Source organism: Dryas octopetala, chromosome 7, assembly GCF_963921425.1.
Source record: "Dryas octopetala chromosome 7, drDryOcto1.1, whole genome shotgun sequence".
Taxonomy (NCBI): Eukaryota; Viridiplantae; Streptophyta; class Magnoliopsida; order Rosales; family Rosaceae; genus Dryas; species Dryas octopetala.
In genome coordinates, this window is record NC_141372.1 from 20110118 (window position 1) to 20131133 (window position 21016).

General features: G+C 34.6%; 1 protein-coding gene and 1 pseudogene across 1 annotated transcript; one reads left to right on the forward strand and one right to left on the reverse strand.

The window, feature by feature from the left end:
• The first annotated feature begins 9469 nt into the window (after positions 1-9469).
• MYB11 (myb domain protein 11) lies at positions 9470-11994 on the forward strand. Its single transcript, XM_086249537.1, has 3 exons — positions 9470-9689; positions 9779-9908; positions 10667-11994. The coding sequence occupies exons 1-3, from the start codon at positions 9557-9559 to the stop codon at positions 11718-11720; spliced, it is 1317 nt and encodes a 438-aa protein (XP_086105663.1). The 5' UTR covers positions 9470-9556; the 3' UTR covers positions 11721-11994.
• A 5418-nt stretch (positions 11995-17412) lies between these two features.
• On the reverse strand, positions 17413-19524 carry LOC147280388 (uncharacterized; annotated as a pseudogene).
• Between the last annotated feature and the right edge of the window lie 1492 nt (positions 19525-21016).

The following is a 21016-nucleotide window of genomic DNA, read 5'->3' on the forward strand; positions in this document are numbered from 1 at the left end:
AAATATTAAAATACCCCCTTAGAAAGAAATCACATTTACGTATTATATTTAAAACGAAAATCTTAACAGAGTAAGACATGAGTTCCTCTTTGCAACAAATTTTAAATTTAAGTAGTAACATAGTTCGAAAAATGTAAGATGACTCCCAAAATTTGGATGGTATGAGTGTGTAAAAAACTCTAAAACATAATTAATAATTTGATTGACAAACAATTCAGCTGAATAGGTGAAATTCAAATATAATTGATGAAATAACTAGTTTCTTTTCCAAGTAATGCTAAAAAAAAACAACATTTTGGTAATACATTATGTATCACCTCTCTAATAGAGGTAAGACCCATCCATATAAGTAGGTCCTAACTTGGGCTTTCGACACTGCCCAACTCAGCCTTAAGGCGATTTTCCTTTGTAAGTCCAGCTTATATTACTGCCATTCAAAACATCCATACAAACAAAAGCCCGCATAAAATTGGGTGGGCCTACAAACTACAAAGTTATGTTGATGAGGATTGGTTGTGGCCCTTGGCTCCAATAGCAAAAAGAGGAACATAATTCACAACACATTAGGACAGAGCTTAGTTCTTTTTTTGCTCAAGTATAAATACATCCATCTATTATAAGGGAATTTTAAGTTGGTCCACGAACAAAAAAAGATTTCAAATTCATATATTAACTCACAAAAACTTACAATATAGCTTGTCCGTTAATATTTTCATCCAAAAAAATGTTAAATGTCACATTGGACATAGCTAACATGACATTTTTAATGATACAATGGAAGGATGGTGGGTGGGTTGGGGATTTTTCGGATGTTCGCAATTTTTTTTGGTTTAATTATGTTTTTTATTGTCGGGGTCTCCGGCAACCTTGAGCATTCGGCACCCTTAAGAATCTCTTAAGGGATAAACGACCAGATATAGTCTTCTTAATAGAGACTAAGATGACAGAAGGACAAATGGAGAAGTCACCAAGACAGTTAGGGATGAAAGGAGCAGTGAGAGTAGGGCGTAAAGGCTTAGGTAGTGGATTAATCCTTTTAAATTTAATGTATCTTTTTGTAACACTCCTTGAGGTTCGACCTTGTTAGTATACAACCTTTACTATAAGGCTCATATATTTGTGAGTAAATAAAGTTTTACAACAAGTTTTTGAGGCTTGATCATTGTGTAGTGAATGGTGCCATGCAATCTTGCTTTGCCACCATTTTCACTGATCACCTATGCACTATAGGCTCAGATCATACCCCAGTGTTGATTGAAGTGTTGGAGGATGACTTTCATTCCTTGCGGAGGGTCGGGCCTAGGCAATTCCTTTTTGAAAAATTATGGTGTCAACAGGAAGATTGTGGATAAGTAGTTCGAAGTGTATGGCAAGAACTTGAAACAAAAGAGCAGTCGATGACACAGGGGCTGAAGCAATGTGCCATACAGTTGTAAAACTAGAGGAAAGGTTTTTTTGGGGCCAGGAAAGCAAAAATAAAGCACCTTTAAAAGGAGTTAGCACAACTCAAACTGGGCCCTAAAAACCACTGGAAATTCATTGAGCAAAAATTCATTGAACGGAAGCTTGAACACTTGATTGAGGGTGAAGAGATATACTGAAGACAACACTTCAAAGTTACATGGCTCCGGGAAGGTGATCGAAACACACGCTTTTTCCATGAGCAAGCCAAGGCGAGAGGTAAAAAGAACTATATCTCGGGGCTATTTGATACTCAAAATAATTGGGTAGAGGATGATCAGACCATTGGTAAAATTTTTGTGGTTTTGTGTGTGTGTGTGTGTGCATAGACATGAATGTTTGGCCCCGCTAGAGTGGAAAATAATTGAAAATAAAGAAAAGCTTCAAGTAGTAATTATGAATTCTGCATGTTATGAAAGAATTCTAGTTTCAGTGTTATTGAACAGAAGGCGAAACCAATCTATCTGATTTCAATATGAGACCCTGCCAAGTTTGCTTGTCCCTCAGTTTCAACTCATTGAGATAGAACCCTGCTTATTGAAGATATTCATTAAAGATAGTCATTAATTTGGTGTGGTTTTTGTTGCAGAACCCTGCTTATTGAAGCTTAATTTCATTTCTGAGCCTAGTTGCCTACACTATGGGAGAGGTGAGCTACCATATAAATTGTTCTTTATAAATTTGTGCTTTAGATAAGTGTTTTCTGAAGCAATCTTTAAACTAAATTCTACTATATATGCAATAGCAAAGCACTAAGTAGGGAAATACATCATACTGATCAAGTTTTGTCTACTATACATTAATTTTTACTATTTAGTGAGTAGAACACAACGAGTGATGCATCCCGCATCGAGTCAGAGTTCATGGCTTCCATGAAGTTGAGCAAGAGTGGTAAGAAAGCGGGAATGAGTGGTCTAAGGGTCAGAAATCTAAAAATGTCTTATGCGATCGATCCCACTTGCGGTGGGATCAATCCCTCAGAATGCAAAAGGGAAATCTAAAACTGGTACTGTGCGATCGATCCCACTTACGGTGAGATCAATCCCTTAGACTACTCCGACCTTTGCGATTGATCCCACTTACGATGGGATCAATCCCTTAGAATGCTCCGACCCTTAGTCAAGTTTCCATGTTATTTTTGGTTTATTTTACATTTCAAAATTTCCTTCTAAGTATTTCCTATTTTATCAAGGATTAGTGGAATATCCGATTTGGATATTGTTTCCTCAATCCATAGGGTTTGCCCCCTATATAAACCTATGCTTATGATGTAAGTTTTCAGTTTTGATGTTTGATTAATACAATAGTGAGAAAGAGTTTCTCCTCCAAAACCCTAACTCTTGGTATTCTTACGAATCAACAAGACTTAGATGCGCTTTTTTCGGCTATTCTCAAGTTAGAGAATCAACGAGTTTAGGAAGGTCAAGTCATTTGTGCCTTTGAAGCAGATGGAAACGTCGATCTGCTATACGTTGCATTAGTTTTGGTATCAGATCCAGGTTTCCGTTATGGCACCAAGGAGAGCTCGTGGAGGACATAACGGAATGAGACCTCGTGAAGATGACCTCGACAACGTATATGGAAGAGAAGACATTGGTCGTTTGGCAAGACAGATGGAAGCGATATCTCAACAACTGGAAAACGTAGTGAACCTGTTGGCAGATCAACGCCGAGACCACGAACAAGATCAACATGAAGATTATGATGGTTATGAAGATTATGAAGATGAAGATAAAACTTATGGTCACCGAAGCTCGGCTCATAAGAGAGGAAACCCATCCCTATCAACGATCATCGTTGGGAGTCAGGTTTGAAAGTAGAAATCCCAGAATTTTAAGAAAGTTTGCAAGCAAATGAGTTTCTTGATTGGTTGTGTGCTGTAGAAGAAGTCCTTGAATTTAAGGAGGTTCTTGATAACAAAAAGGTTCCTCTTATGACAACAAGATTGAGGGGAAGAGCTGCAGCATGGTGGCAACAACTTAAGTCGACGTACATCCGTCAAGGTAAGAGTAAAATTGTAAAGTGAGAGAAAATGAAGAAAAAGATGAGAGCGGCTTTCTTACCCCACAATTACACCAAGTTGATTTATCAACAGCTTCAAAACTTGATGCAAGGCAATCGATCTGTTGAAGACTATATGTCACACCCCAAAGTGGGGCCTGCCACTTTGAGTATGTGGCAGCACCACATTGGCCATCAACCTTGAGATAATTTCATCTCAAAGCCAATGATCAATGTAAGGCTAATCAACACAAGTAATTATCTAAAAATTATAGTTAAATTTTTGCTTTTTATAAAAACAATTGCAACCAATGGAAGCTTTGCATAAGTAGTCAGCTAGTAATTTTGTAAATGAATTCATGAGATGGAAAACAGACCATTGCTTTGAAATACATAGAGTGAAGCAGTTCACATAAAAGAGAATTCATTAAAACTTCTCAACTTGAAACTGAGTTATAAAATTGAGCAATGAAACATATAATGAGCCATTTTATTCCTTAGTACTTCATTCAACAGACTTCTAAACCAATGGATAAAAATGAAAGGTAAAATAATTAAGAAAGAGATTATCACACACTCATTCATAATGAGATCTTCTTTTTCACTTGAAAAATGGGATATATGTTGGAGGTGTTGGGATTTCTACACTTGGCGACCTATCTCTCCAGCTGTTTTTCCTCCATTCTTCAGAATCCGAAAGTTCCACCATGCTAACCATGTTGGTTTTCTAGGTTAACCAGCACTTATGAAACTATGTAGGGGTGAGCATCACCAAAACAACTTGCTCAACTAGTCCAAAAAATTTGCATGTATCTCAAATCCCACAACTAGATTTGGTGATATATGCAACACCAGATCTGGAAACACCATCCCACCTCCAGCCACCTCCCTACCCACCCTCCTCTCTCCACCCCTGTGGCCCCGTCGACACTAGATCGAGGTCGTGGATCCGAGAGCCATGGTGGGTCTTTTGCTGTGTTTGATGAGCTCTCTTTGACGGTGTCGATCTCGAAGAGGAGATGGTGGGTTTTTTTGTTGTGTTCATAGATCGGTGGTGGTGGGTATATTGTTGCTTCATCCATGTTCTTGCAGATCTACCATGTTTTTATTTTTTATTTATTTTTTAGGTTTTTCTTGTATTAAATTGATTTAGATTTTGGGTTTATGTAATTTACATTGATTGAAGTAATAAAAGTTGGATTTGTTAGTGAAACTTGATTAATTTTCTTGATTTTCAATTAAAAATTAGATCAATTTCAATGAAAATTAATGATGGGTTGCAGATCGATCTGGGTTTTCGTTTTTTTTTTTGTTAGAGCATATCTGGGTTTCAGATATGAGTTGTTCATCAAAAGATGAATAGGCTCCAGCCACTTTAGATGGTCCTACAATAATTTTTTGTTGACTTTGTTGACCTTGAGGGGTATTTTTGTCCAAAAATGACCAAAAAGTTATGAAATGTAAGAGTTTTTCCGCCAATTAGTAAGTCTGTAATTAAAAATAATTATTTAACAAAATTTCCTTATATGTAATGACTATGGGCATTACATATAGGGGAATTATTTGCCACCATATGCAAATACATATAAATGTGCATGTATATGGTGGCAAATATTAAATATATAGTTGGCAAACGACATAAATAAATATTTTAGGTTGATTGTACAGTTCGTTTGTACTTTTGAGAAACGCGCACAAATGCAATGTAAATGACTTATGATACTTGCAGTTATTCAACTATGATCATATCTAGTTGTAGACTTATAGTTGGGAGCCGGGCAGGGGAGATCTCTATTCTCCAGCTATTAAAATTCTGTACCAACTTAGTAGCTAGCTAGAGTTCCATATCTATAATTAATATTTCTACATGCATTCATGCATATACTGTTTGTAATTAATTGTGCCATGCTATTAACTTGATAAAGTACTAGCTAGCTAGCTAGCGAGACAGAATAGGAAGCTAACCTAATATCGAGTAGCTAGACTCAGCCAGTAGCTAGCGATACATTTTGTGCTCGAATAATTTGATCATATATATGCATGGTTTTGAAATTTGAATGTTATGTATCTAAGGCTCTAAGCTATACATTAAGCTAATTAAGTTCATGCATGATGCATGGGTGAAAACTGATAAACCACTGAAAACTCGGTCCAATATCGGTTAGACTGAATTTAATCAATTGAGCAAATGGAATCATTTGGTATTATTAGAGGTCGGCAATGGGCCGGGCCAGCCCGGCTCAAATTTTTCGGGTTCAAGCCGGGCTCGGGCTTGAATTATAGAAGCCCAATAGGGCTTTTGAGCTGGACCAGGCCGGACTTGAGCTTTAATACACAAGCCCAAGGCTAGGCCTCACCAAAAAGCCCAAGGCCCGAATCCTACCCAAAGCCTGCCCAGCCCATTAAGCCCGAAGCCCGATTTGGCCCGAAATTTGGGCTGGCTGACCCGGCCCGAAAGTCTCTTGGGTTGGGCTTGGGCCATCCCCTTGAAGCCCATGGGCCGCCCAAAGCCCGGCTCGTTTAGGCCCGCCCAAAGCCCTACCCAAAGCCCAATTTGGGAATCATAACATATTTAATAGGTTTTTCGTTTGTTTACCCTAATAAATTATTAATATGCTTATTAAGTTATTATATAATACTATAATGTTAGTAAATAGTAATAGTGTAAACAATATAATACCATAAATAATAAAGTAATAAACTTTTAAAATTATATACAATAATAAAACATAAATATATATGTGTATATACAACTTTTATAATACAACTATAATTAAAGTTATTAAACCACGATCGTCAATTCATTAATTCAACGATCTGAACCGTTCATTTTCTATTTTCATAGTCAAAAATCATCCTTACAAAAAAACGGCTAAATCAGAATTCATCTACCCATTCGATTATCATTAGAAAAATCACGATCGTTCATTAATTCGACCACCGTTACATCACTTGTACATCTCCGATTAAGCTAATTTTTTGTAAGAATTCTCTTTGAGTGGGGAACTAAAACTTGAACGGTTCGGATCGTTGAAAACACGATCGATATGTGAGTTTCTACATATAAATACACTTAAAGAGTATAATTCTAATAACTTTCCCGTTGAAACCTTGTTGTTTCCATAATTATAAACACCACAACGTGATTTCAACAATCTGACCCGTTCATTTTCTATGTTCATAGTCAAAGATCATCCATACAAAAAATCGGCTAAATCGAAATTCATCTACCCATTCGATCATCATTAGAAAAACAACGACCGTTCATTAATTCGACCACCATTATGTCACTTTTACATCTCCGATTGAGTTAATTTTTTGCACGAATTATCTTTAAGTGAAGAACTAAAATTTGAACGGTTTGGATTGTTGACAACACAATTGCATCGTTTGTTTATAAAAATATGTAATAAAATATATAATAAAATATATGTACATTTATGTTTTATTATAGTTCTAATGTTGTATATAATTTTAAAAGTATTATTTATGGTATTACACTATTACTAACATAATAGTATTATATAATAACTTAATAAGCATATTAATAATTTATTAAAGTAAACAAACGAAAGAGCTATTAAATATGTTATGATTCACAAACTTAACAAATAAACTAGTCAGCTCAGTTGGTTGAGAGTTAAACCTTGTTATGTGAGGTCTCATGTTCAAATCACAACATAGCTAAAATCCTATATATTTCTTTGAAGATATATATGTGTTAAAAAAAAATACAGGATTTTGGCTATGTTGTGATTTGAACATGAGACCTCACATTGCAAGCTTCAACTCTCAACCAACTGAGCTGACTAGTTTATTTGTCAAGTTTGTGAATCATAACATATTTAATAGTTATTTCATTTGTTTACTTCAATAAATTATTAATATGCTTATTAAGTTATTATATAATACTATTATGTTAGTAATAGTGTAATACCATAAATAATAAACTTTTAAAATTATATACAACATTACAACTATAATAAAACATAAATGTACATATGTTTTATTACATATTTTTATAAACAAATGATGCAATTGTGTTGTCAACAATCCGAACCGTTCAAATTTTAGTTCCTCACTCCAAGATAATTCGTACAAAAAATTATCTCAATCGGAGATGTAAAAGTGACATAGTGGTGGTCGAATTAATGAACGATCATGGTTTTTCTAATGATGATCGAATGGGTAGATGAATTTTGATTTAGCCTATTTTTTGTACGGATGATTTTTGACTATGAACATAGAAAATGAACAGGTCAGATTGTTGAAATCACGTTGTGGTCTTCATAATTATGGAAACAACAAGGTTTCAATGGGAAAGTTATTAGAATTATACTCTTCAAGTGTATTTATATGTAGAAGCTCACATATCGATCATGTTTTCAACGATCCGAACCGTTTAAGTTTTAGTTCCCCACTCAAAGAGAATTCTTGTAAAAAATTAGCTTAATCGGAAATGTAAAAGTGACGTAACGGTGGTCGAATTAATGAACGATCATGGTTTTTCTAATGATAATCGAATGGGTAGATGAATTCCGATTTAGCCGATTTTTTGTAAGTATGATATTTGACTATGAAAATAGAAAATGAACGGTACAGATCGTTGAATTAATGAATTGACGATCGTGGTTTAATAACTTTAATTATAGTTGTTTTATAAAAGTTGTATATACACATATACATTTATATTTTATTATAGTTGTAATGTTTTATATAATTTTAAAAGTTAATTACTTTATTATTTATGATATTACATAGTTAACACTATTACTATTTACTAATATTATAGAATTATATAATAACTTAATAAGCATATTAATAATTTATTAGAGTAAACAAATGAAAAACCTATTAAATATGTTATGATTCCCAAATTGGGCTTTGGGTGGGCCTAAATGGGCCGGGCTTCGGGCGGCCCCTAGGCTTCAAGGGAATGGCCCAAGCCCAACCTAAGAGACTTTCGGGCCTGGCCGGCCCAAATTTCGGGCCAAATCGAGCTTCGGGCCTAATTGGCCGGGCGAGCTTTTTGGTGAGGCCTAGGTAAATATACGTACGTAGCTCAAGCTGTAGCTGTAGCTCCATCTCTAGTCCCTAGTCTCTAGCATGTGCCATGCATACATCCTCTCTGGCTTCCCTCCATGCATGGACAATATATATAGGACCATACATACACATACATACATATACATACACATACATACATAAAATACACATACATACGTATATATATATACAGAAATGATCACCCACTCACCATAGAGCAGGAAATTCCCCGCTCATCTAACCACCCGCTCACCACGATGCACGAAATTCAATGATCGGGACTGTTCATTTTTTAGGTCAATCCTTAAGGGTCGTTCATGTAAAAAATCAGCCAAATCGATAATTGTTTGGTCATCCAAACTTTGCAGACAAATACAGTTCGTCAAATAAGGTTGAAATGATATTGATAGTAATACATTGGCTAAACAGTTTTCGATTTGGCTGATTTTTTGCAAGGGTGATCTTTGAATGATGATGAGTTTGTTTGATTACACATTTAAAGGAATATAATATATGGACAAAAAAATAAAAGGATGAATCGACATTTAATTTGGAAAAAAACAAAAGAAGGAAAAGGTTGATGATGGGTGTACTATAATGTTTAATGAAAATTAAGTGTATAATTTATGAGTATGGAGAATAGTGTAGAGAGGGTAGATGAGATAATAAAGGCAAAAATTAAATATGATTTGTTTGGAATATTGGAAGGAGGGAACGAAGGAGCAATCCATGAAAGTATCAACGTGGGAGCTGCATGCCCCGTTACGAGGCTATCGATCAGAGAGTAGCCACGACTCTTGAATGAATTTATGGGCCTCGTGGCAGCATCTGCCACCACACCCCATCTCCATCTCCATCTCCATCTCCATCAATATTTAGCCCCACCCTCATATCCATGTCTTTCACATTTACCTTTTTAAGCCTCCACACCCATCCACTCAGCATTTTATGCTTGTTTCAATATATATTTGGTCAACACTCAACACACAACACCCTCCCCAACATCAACCATATTATATACAGCTTCTGGTTACCACTAGAGTCCCAAATGGGGAGGGCTCCGTGCTGTGAGAAACTTGGGTTGAAGAAAGGGAGGTGGACTGCCGAGGAGGATCAAATCTTAACCAGTTATATTCTTGCTAATGGGGAAGGATCTTGGAGGTCATTACCCAAGAATGCAGGTATTCATATCTACAATATTTTGTCTATATGGGCTTAATTAATTTGCTTAATGGAACATTAATGGACTCACTCTATATATGCATTCTAGGCTTACTGCGCTGTGGTAAGAGTTGCAGACTGAGATGGATTAACTATCTGAGAGCTGACTTGAAGAGGGGTAATATTTCTGCCCAAGAGGAAGATATCATCATCAAATTGCATGCTTCTTTGGGAAATAGGTAATTAATTACCACTACTCTTACATCATATATTTATATATAAAATTAATATATGCTACCTGCACCACAGCACTAGCTAGTACTACACGTACTCTCACTCTCATCTCTCATCTCTCATTCTATATATAATTATATATATACGCATTCTTTGCTAGCTAGTCTGCTGAATGCTGATGATATTTAACATCAATTTCCTCTTCAATTCATTGCCATTACAAGATGTCAAGAACACAAACACCAGAAACTCTCTCTCTCTCATTCTCTTGCTCGCTCATCTGTAAAGTATATATATTAATGTCGACTGTCATATGCCTGCCACTTTTCAACTTCTTGTCAATTTTGTTTTATATATATTCTTCTGTTTTGTCAATGTCAGCAAATTAATAAATAAATTTGCTAGAACTCTAGAAGCTACCTAGCTTTTCTTAACATTAATTTATTTAGTTGGAAACCGTCTGTATATTAGGATATTTCTTTGAGCTAGGTAGACAACTTTTTTGTTATGGAAGGGGAGACAACTTAACTACAAGTCTACAATACAATTGCTAAACTGACGTGCGTACGTGTAATGTACTTTCACCAGAAATTTTGATTATTTGTATATGCCAATTCTTAATTAATAGTGATAATTGTTATAATTATGTGACGAAAATGTAATATTAATTTATTGTTTTTACACATATCGTTGTCTCTAATAAATTGTCCTATATGAGATTAGTTTATTAAAATTATACTAATGGATGGTGCGGTGGGTGCAGGTGGTCTGTGATAGCAAGTCAATTACCAGGAAGAACCGACAATGAAATAAAGAACTACTGGAACTCTCACTTGAGCAGAAAAATCGACACCTTCAGGAGGCCAACTACTAGTGCTGATCAAAGTAGCAGCCTAACACCAGCTGTGATCATGGAATTGGGCAATAAGCTACCCAATGCTCCATCCAAGCGAAGATGTGGTAGAACTAGTCGCTGGGCCATGAAGAAGAACAAACTTATTACCCAACACCAACACACTCCTCCCACTCATCAAACTCAGAACAAAGATGATCATATTAATATTAATCAAACTGATCATAAGGAATTAGCTGTGAGCTCAAATATTAATCTTACTATTAGTGATGAGGAGGAGAGTCGGATGAGCCAAACTACTACTTCAATTTTGTGTCCTGCTGGCATTGCCAAGGACCCAGAAATTTTAGGACCATATGAAGGAGGCATTGATGGTGGCCACGGGTTGTTGGCCGGCTTTAATGACTTGATGATGGACAATATTGGGACTAATTTACTGGATCCAAATGGGCTTTTGACTTTAAGTGATTGTGAAATAAGTAGTGCTGATGATGTCATGGGAGGCCGACTTACTACGTGTCCAAACAAAATTTCACCAAGCTGTGATCATCATCATCATCAGGAGCTAGAGTCTAGTAATTCTAATTGTGCCAACAATATTTTGACCTCATCATCATCATCATCAAATAACATTGGATCAGACGGATTTGGGGACTCAAGGTATTCATCATCCCCTTCATTAATGTCAATGACTACATCTAATTCAGGTTTTGATCTTCATCATGATCATCATGATCATGGTGGAAAGAATATTATATGGGATTGGGAGAGTGTTGTCAATCAAGGGAACGACTGCTTATGGGATCATGAGAAAGAAGATATGCTCTCTTGGTTGTGGGAGGGTGATGATATTATTGATAACTGGCGGGAAGGAGACAGTCATAATAAATTGAGAGACTCTATCGTGGACCCTGAAGCAGCTCATGACAAACAAAATGCTATGATGTCGTGGCTTCTCTCTTGATTCAATTTGGACCATTTTCTTTAATTTCTTTTGTTGCTTCATAGTTTGCTAGATGTTAAATTAAACACTACCTACGTACGTGGTAATTAAATTTCGTCTTATTTTCTTTTGTTTGTTTTTTTGTTTTTTTCTTTCATATTTTGTGTAAATTTGTATCTGTTTGATTGACCAAGTAAAACGTAGGTAGTTCTTAAACTAAGCTCAAAAGTTCTATAAAATGAAGTTTGTTTCTTGAACCATGTATATTTTATAAAAAATGTGTTGTTTGCCCCAACTTATATTATTCCAACTTTTTTTTTTTTTTTTTTTTTTTTTCCAATTGACATGATATTTCATATATTAAGTTCTACAAAAAGAAAAAACTTAAAAAGCAAAAAACTAGGTTCTCTCAAGTAAATTGATACAACATAAATTGAAAAAAAAAAAGTTGAGACAATAAGCATTTTTCATTTTATAATTAAAAATCTTTTCCATCTAACATGAATACGTACTATATATATATATACAGGCTCCTTCTATTGAAGTATATCTCAACTTATTTATGTTGAGGTATACTTTATTAGGGCTCACACGAGTCATACGAGTCATTTTGTGTCGATTCAAACCATTTATTTTTTACATCTCCATTGACGATAGATATTTCTTGCAAAAAATTAGCCAAATCGGAAATCATTTGCCTATCTAACTTTGATCAAATAAATGGATGAACCAAATATTTTGAATGAAACCGTCCATTTGTTTTATCAAAATCAGATAGACAAATGATTTCCGATTTAACTAATTTTTTGTAAGAATGATTTATTAATGAAGATGATCCTTGCGAATGGTTCGAATTGACACAAAACAACTCGTGTGGGCCTCAACAAGATCATACCTCAACATAAATAAGTTAAGATATACCTCAATAGAAGCAGCCTGTATGTGTGTGTGTGTAACATATATGTAATGTATTTCATAATAAAAAAAAATATATGTAATGTATTAATTAGGCATAAATTCAATTTAGACACATAACTCATTTCAACGGGGTCCATGAACTTTAAAATATTTCAAATATACACCCAATTTATTATCTAAATTGAAAAATGAACTTTCGTCTATCGATTTGTTGAGAGATCAGTTAAATGCCAGCTTGGATTAGTTAAAGACGTAATATATTATATATTTATATATATGTAATAAAAAAACCGTTACAGGCCGGACACCACTTGAAATAACTCTGGTCAATCTGCAGTCCGCAGGTTCATGAAATTAAAATGATAAATGTATGAGCACGAGCAGCTGTACGTGCTCATGGGAAGACGCACATACATATATGTTTATTTATATGATCTTCAATATATACTATATTTAATCATTTTTGAAGTAATTAAGAGTAGTGGGTGAGATTCAATTTCACAAAAGCTTCAGTGTAATTGGATTATGATGATGTTATTTTTTGGGGTCTGGGATTATGATGAGGTTCATGGACATGCAACATGCAAGTCCTAATTAACCTAGCTAATTGAGAAGGCACATCAGCTATTTGTATAATTAATTAGTAGTTAATAGTAGATTAGTAGAATGAGTAAGTTGCAGAATGAAGATGTAAGTTGAGCAAGTAATAAATGGCTGAATAAAATGAAATGACCCATCTCACGGCAACTTAACAGAAACCTTAACTAATTGCGGTTGCAGTACGTGGTGGGGACCATTCAATAGATGATGGAGAAGAGCAAGGCAGTGGACCAACGTACTGGATCCATCCATCTTCCTCTTGTATACATGTAATAATGTACGTTGATATTATTAAGTGTTATGTTAGTACTTTTCTAGGACTTTTAGACAACTCCTCAGGGCCCAAAAGAAAGAAAGGAGGACGGTTTACATGGTTTCTTTAGTCAACATCCATGCAGATATTGCAAGCACTGCCAGCTAGCTAGCTCGATCATCACTTAATTTCCAATTTTCCAAGGGATATATATGTTTGTGATAAATCCACATGGATATTCTCAACCGAATATATACATAACTTTAAGAAATCCCTTAAAGTGAAGAAATTTGGAAGCCCTAAATTAACAAAATTGGGAGACATAGAATGGAAGACACAGCGAAAGAGAAAAGAGGATTTGATACAGGATCTGAGCACATACCTTTCAAACCTCCAGTCGATGCATAACCCTAAGTCGAAGAAAGGGAGATGCTTCGTGCGCAACCAACGACAATGGCCGGCGCTGGTGACTAGCTAGATCGAGCAAGAGGGAGGTGTACACGGGGGCGTTCTGAGCTTTGAGAGAGTCTGAGTGAGATCGAGTCTGAGTGAGAGTTTGAGTGAGAATGGGTGTTAGAGTGTGAGTGTGAGTGAGAGTGAGAATCGATTTTGTCTAAGTGTAGGTTGTGCCAAAAAAATAAAATTAATCTAACAAAAAAAACAATATTAAGTAGTACGTGGAGGGAAATTGACCCGCTCTTAATTTTACCTTAGATGAACTGATGTAGTTAAGATATCAGTTGATATGCTACACTAATATGTTAACAAAATATAAGAAAAAATAAAAACACTTTATATCAAATGTGTTTGGGTGGGAGGACAAAAAAATTGTAAGGGGGAAAATGTAAACTTATAAAGAAAACATTATATATCAGTTGGAAAAAAAACTGGTGATTCTTATTAGAGTTCATAAATAAATAAAAAAAATTAATTGGTATTATAACTTTTACAATATCAGTTGATTTCAAATCTAATATAAAAATGGTGATATCTATTGAAATTTTTGTTGTAGTGTTGTTGCATCAACATGATACTTCATCTTCATTTTACTCCATGTCTTAATTTCAGACTTTGATTATTTGATTAACCAAGCCCGGGTTTACAATTAGCATTTGTCATTTCTATTGTACCAATCCAAACACTGAAAAATAAGTGGATGATCAGAAAAATCAAAGTTATAAAGTCAGGCAAAACAAAAAAGTTGGGCACTATAATTAGTACACTCTCCACTCTCCACACTATTATTGAATTGGGAGAACCAATGGTCCTCCATTTTCTTGTGGCTTTTATATGACAACCGAAAATCTGTCGTTCAAACTCTCACCTTTACTACAAGAAAAGTGAGCATTAATCACTAATTTCATGGACTAAATTCGAGTTGATTTAAAAAAAAAAAAAAAACTCCATTCTGAGCACATTTTAGACCTTCTTTGATAGCTCTAGCCTCAACCAAAAGAGGAGATCATGCAACACAGTTCACAGCAACTCCTCCAACTAATCTGCAACTTGAATCCCTGATAACCACCCCACACCAATTGCATGAGATAGCTTGTCCCAAGCCCCATTTGTATTGATCTTCACCTCAGGGGTCAGAAGGAGGAAACCAAAAATGGGAAGCTAATGAAGAATCACTTGAAAGTTTGGGAACCACTTGATGGTTAGGTTTATGATGGATAAATTTAGCATAAGCCCTTTTAGCTTCTCTACTAAGGGTGTGTTTGGTAATGCTGTAAAAATCATTAGCTGTGAATTAAAGCTGCTGTGAAGTATAACTAGCTGTGAAACAAAGCAGTTTAGTGTTTGGTAAATTGTGTTTTCGAAAGTGCTGTGAAGTAAAAGTAGCTGTAAAGCAAAGCAATAATGTTTGGTAAATTTTCATGTAAAAGTGATGTGGATGTTTATAATGACTAAAATTGACATGTTATAGTTGAAAATATTTGTTACTCATTTGTTTGGCAAAAAGAAAATGTTTTTCGCTTGTTTTTCAATTTTTTTTTTTTTTTACAAATTATCACTAACTTTCATTTTGCCCAAAAAAACAAGTCAATAAAGATGTATTTCTATTATTTTTTAAAAATATCACAAAGGTCTATTTTGCTTTATTAATTGGAAGGTCCATTTCAATATTAATTGATTCCATCTCAAGGTCAAACCCCTTCATATGCACCATGTATACATGTAAGCCATACCTCGTTTATACGTTGACGTCAATGATACTGAATAATTGTATGAGGTCTAAACTGACACATGTCTCTCATTTGTTTGATATTTGAAAACATAATAACTATATAATATTATCTAACAAAAAACTATAACTAACATTCGACATCTTTTTCAATTTAAAATAAGAATTAAAAATATTGAAAAGAATAACAAATACATATTAAAACGTCTAAATGGATGCACGAATTAAACTTGTAGCAATGTTATTTCTTAGTTGCTCCGTCTCTTGTGCTCCCGAACCCTGGGTAATATGATAATTCTCAATCTAATCTGCCTCCTCACTTACGATGTCATTTGGGTCATCCTCACCTTCACTAAAATGTATATCACGGTTGGCATGCCTTCGTATGTAGTTATGAAGTGCCATAGTTGCAATGACAATTTTAACTTGCTTCGTGAACGAGTAATTGGGCATGTCCCTTAAAATCTTCCACCTTTTTTTTTCCATACTCCAAAAGTACGCTCAATGACACTCAGAAGGGAAGAGTGCGCGTGGTTAAATATCTCTCTAGATCCTCTTGGTTGGCTACCCCTGCGGAAATCTGGAAGATGATATCGTTCACCCTTATATGGTCCCAAATACCCAATCATTTGTGGATACCCAGCATCCACAAGATAATATTTACCTGTCAAATACATTAAATGTTTAATTATACTATAATTTTAAACTATAAAATTGAAAGTTCAACATTATAATATTGAAAGTATAATATTACCATTTGGAGGTTTAGGAAAGTTTAAAGCATCATTTTGTAAAACCGACATGAATACTCTTGTATCATGTGCAGTGCCTTCCCAACCTGCACATGCAAATATGAATTGCATGTCAAAATTATATGCAGCCATTATGTTTTGAGTCGATATCCCTTTCCTGCCAATGTATGGTACTTGATCTTGAGGAGGTATCGAGGCATGTACATGTACACCATCAATAGCACCAATACAATCCTACAAATGATGCAAAGATAAACTTCTCAATACATGTAACTTAATTAACAAGAAAAATCATAAATTACTAGATCAAATTATTACCTTAAAATGAGGCATATATCTAGGATCTCTCAATATTTCTTTTGGGTTACCGTTAAACTCATCTTCTGAAGGTTTGATGATATATATTGCCATAAGACATACACAATCAAGTAAGACACTAAAATATCTACTCACGGTCTCACCGGAATGTTAAAATCGTTCTTGAATTAACCTATTTCCTACCCCATGTCTGCAAAAACATTCCCAACGTACATCTCAGCAGAACTCATTCTCCTTGAACCTTTCAACCCATAATGAGTTTCCAAATCAGTACACAATTTAGAAAACACATATTTATCCATTCTAAACATATCATGACATTGACGTTCATTCCCATCTAATAGCTCCCTCAACCAAATATTTCATGTTTGGGAAGAAACCATACAAGGAACTTTATGAATATATTTTTCATAATAATATTCAATAGTGCGAACACAAAGACATATAGCTTGGTTAAACTCCTCCTCATCTTCCAAAGTGTCCATATTCTAATAAAATAACCTGCAAATTTAAGATTTATTTATCATCAATCCATATTTCCAACATGAACAATAGGAACCAAAAAAAAAAAAAAAAAACTAAACATATAATACTAATCAAGGTCCAACCATATACTAATATCCAAATAATAGTCAAACAAATTGTAATAATCCAAGTTCCAAACATATACTAATATCCAAATAAAAATCAAACAAACTGCAATCAACCAAACAACATAATATAAATAAGTTTCATAATAGACATGCAAATAGTTAGCATATTTTTTCATCATATAATTAAGCCACTGAAGCTTGATTTCTGGATCTTCAATAGTAGCAAACATCTCTCTCCTCTCTTGACTCATAAATAACTCAGTCGCATAGAGCCACAAACTGCTCTCGGCCTCTACCCCAGGTAAAGATGAGACTACCTTCATCACTTCAAGAATACTACTAGCTAGCTTGTGAGGTTGCATGCATTACTGAAGTAGTAGTACTCCTAGTTTCAATTGCATCAACCATTCGATCAATTTGTTGTGACAATTTCACAGCACCTCCTACTTTTCCCCTTCTTGTAAAAGTTTCTTTGCTTTTCTTCTCTTCAGTTGCTTTTCTTTTTCCCTTCCCTGAAGAACTTTCAGTAACTTGTGTGGTTTCCATTGTGTGAGTATCATCGGAGTCACCACTACCTTCGAGTGCAATATCATCACCATTTGATGCTTCTTGATTTTCAGACGGAAGTACACTAGATGAGGGTGCCCAAGCATGTTGGCCAGTGGCCACAGTGTTCATAAACATCCTATCAAGCTTCTGCTCCATATCAGGACTAATGCCATTTTTACGAAATTGAGCATACTTCTTGTTTTTCTGTATATCAAAGAGATAAAGTCATGATTATATAGCAAAAAGACAATACAATCATGATTATATAGCAAAAAGACAATGAATTCATGGTTATATAGAAAAAGACAATAAATGAATTCATGATTGAGATTGATCAGTCTGCATTATCATCAATTAGTACTATATAAGAAACAAAATCTAATTGGAAATTGGAAATTCTAATTAGATTGATCAGTCTGCACTATCATGTTTATGTTTATGTTGTGAAATGAAAATTCTTTTGAAGCATATTACTTTATACATGTATATTGAATATCTGTGAAATCAATGTTCAATGCACTCGACAAGGATATGCTACAATTTTGTCTTCAATGCTTAATTTTTCTTTCAAAAGATGATGTGCGAATTGCTTGTCTACTTTATTGGTGTATGTTGCAGGTGAAAAGGAAGATATATTTGGTGTATGGTGGGGGAAGTGTCGGGTTGATGGGTTTAATATCCCAGATAGTGTATTTTTCTTGACACAACCACTGTATACAACTAGCATAAGGGTTGAATGTGAATGAAGGGTTATCCAAGATTTTTTCCCTTTGAAGATGTGGATTGCAGGACAGCGATATATCAGGCAAATAACTTTTGTTTTAAAAGTAGAAAAGATAATGGTCTGAACTTTACAAACCCAAAATGCAAACATAATCTTAAAATACCAATGTTACCCATTTCCCATACAAAAAGTTGCAACAAAAATAAGAGAGGGCACTAAAGGCATGATGATCATTTGAGTTCAGCATATAATGCAATGGAACCAATCCATGTTTTTTTATCTGTTTACAAATGCTCAGTATTTTTTTTTCAACTAAACATAAAACCAAGGATCAAAGACACAACATGATGGAAAAGCAAGAGGGTCATGAAAGGTGGCTCGAACCTTTACTATGTCCAATAAGCATATAATTATATATATCAGGAATTTCAGTTATGTTTAATATCATCAGCTAGTTAAACATTTTATTGAGTAAATGCATCATTATAAGTAATAGTAATCAATCCCAAATCAAAGAAAGCATGCAGTGGTATGTACTGAAGTCAATTTAAGACAAATTCATGATTATATAGCAAAAAGATAATAAATGAAAAATTTACACATGCACCTGAATTTTACTCTGCCACCAATCGTTAGAAGCATCAACAGTACCAAATTTGGATTCCACCCCAAACCAGTTTCCTTCCCTTTTAATTCTTTCCAATATTTCCATTGTTCTTTAAGTACATCCCATTTATTTTTCAATTGCGATTTAGATAATTCTTGTCATGTCTCTTTAGCAAAATTGATCCTCAAACTTTCCCATCCTTCCTTTTCAAAGTGAGTAGTAGGACGGCGTCCTGCCTCTACCTCCTTGATACAAAGGTCACAAAATACAGGTATATTATGCTCATTCCATACAGCCTTAACTCCTGAGTCATTCTTCTTTCCCATCTGTATATAAGTACTTGGTTTGAACAATAGACTTAAATTCTATGTAGGAAAGCTCACAGATCAGACAACAAACACAAACTAGTGTTAAAAGTGATGACCAAATTAACATTCTACTCTGATGACCAAACTTGTCTCTTTAGACCAGGCAGAAGATTGCATTGCCTTTGAGATGACTCAGTTTCCATTTTTCCATAACCAAAAGATAGCTAAAAATAAACCAAACTGCAGCTTTGAATCACTAAAAAATACCAACAATAGCAAATAGATGACATAACAGATAATTTTATTCACCAATCATGTATTGCCAAGATAAACATTCAATCCAATTATCGAAAACCCATATGAATTGCAACACAATGAATCAATCCTACATATCTAACATCACTCCCTAGCAACAACCCACCATGTTTATAATCAGAAACGTAAAACAATCATGGGAAACACTCAATTCACGCATCTTTTTGTACAACAACAAAGATGAATTAAGAAGACCTGAGTCAAAACAACATGATATTTAGTTCTTTCACATTAATAATAACTAATCCAAAAATTCAATAGAAACCTAGTTGATATCAGCAAGCATTAATTAACTAAGATGAAATTCCCAAAAAAAAATCAAAATTCAAACAGCAAGCCCGACCTTACTCACAGATATAAAAAATTTAGGAACCCTAAATCAAAAATTTAGGAAATTTTGAGAGAGAGAGAGAAACATAGAGCACTAACCTAGCTATTGGAGACGACGACAACAAACAAATGGAGACAACGACAACAGATAAATGGAGACGACGAGAAGAAAATGGCGATTGAAGGCTTTCAAGTTGCAGAGACTATGAGAGAGAATGGAGGAGAAGACAACATCGTGAAAATGTGAGGGATAGAACATGTAATTTTTCTAAAATGAACGAGGGTATAATAGGAAATGTAAATATTTCATTAAAAGGACCGGTTTTTTGTAACTCATAGCTGCTTTTAAAAGCAGGGGAGGACCTGCTTTGCATAGTTACGGTCACTCACCTCCAATTTTCATAAAAAACAACTTGATTAACATTTACCAAATACTAATTAGCTGCTTTAATTGTGAGTCACCTCACAATTGTGATAAAAAGCTGCTTTTCCATGTTTACCAAACGTACCCTAACAACCAAATGATATGGGGTAGAGCCTTGAAAGACAGCTCTACACCTAAACTTCCAGATATTCCAACCAAATAAAACATATCCAACTAAACATATCATAGAAGCTTCCTGACCCCAATTATCTAGAACTCATAGAATCTAAGAATTGAGATAGATAATGTGGTTTTTGTTAATTCTATACCCCTACACACTTAGACCAGACTATCTCCACCCAAGGTCACAAGAGTAACACATGCTCAATAGTTTCGGGCATCTCACTACATAAAGGACATAGAGGATGTTGCTTAATCTTTCTTTTAAACATACTCCAGTTTGTAGCTAAATCATTTGAAAAAGCCTTCCAAAAGAAATGT

What these genes read in the sequence shown, in the direction of transcription:
- MYB11 (XM_086249537.1), top strand. Translation starts at nt 9,557, where the DNA reads ATGGGGAGGGCTCCGTGCTGTGAGAAACTTGGGTTGAAGAAAGGGAGG. An exon ending in GTCATTACCCAAGAATGCAG is followed by an intron (nt 9,690 to 9,778) that starts GTATTCATATCT and finishes TATGCATTCTAG; the next exon opens with GCTTACTGCGCTGTGGTAAG. An exon ending in CATGCTTCTTTGGGAAATAG is followed by an intron (nt 9,909 to 10,666) that starts GTAATTAATTAC and finishes CGGTGGGTGCAG; the next exon opens with GTGGTCTGTGATAGCAAGTC.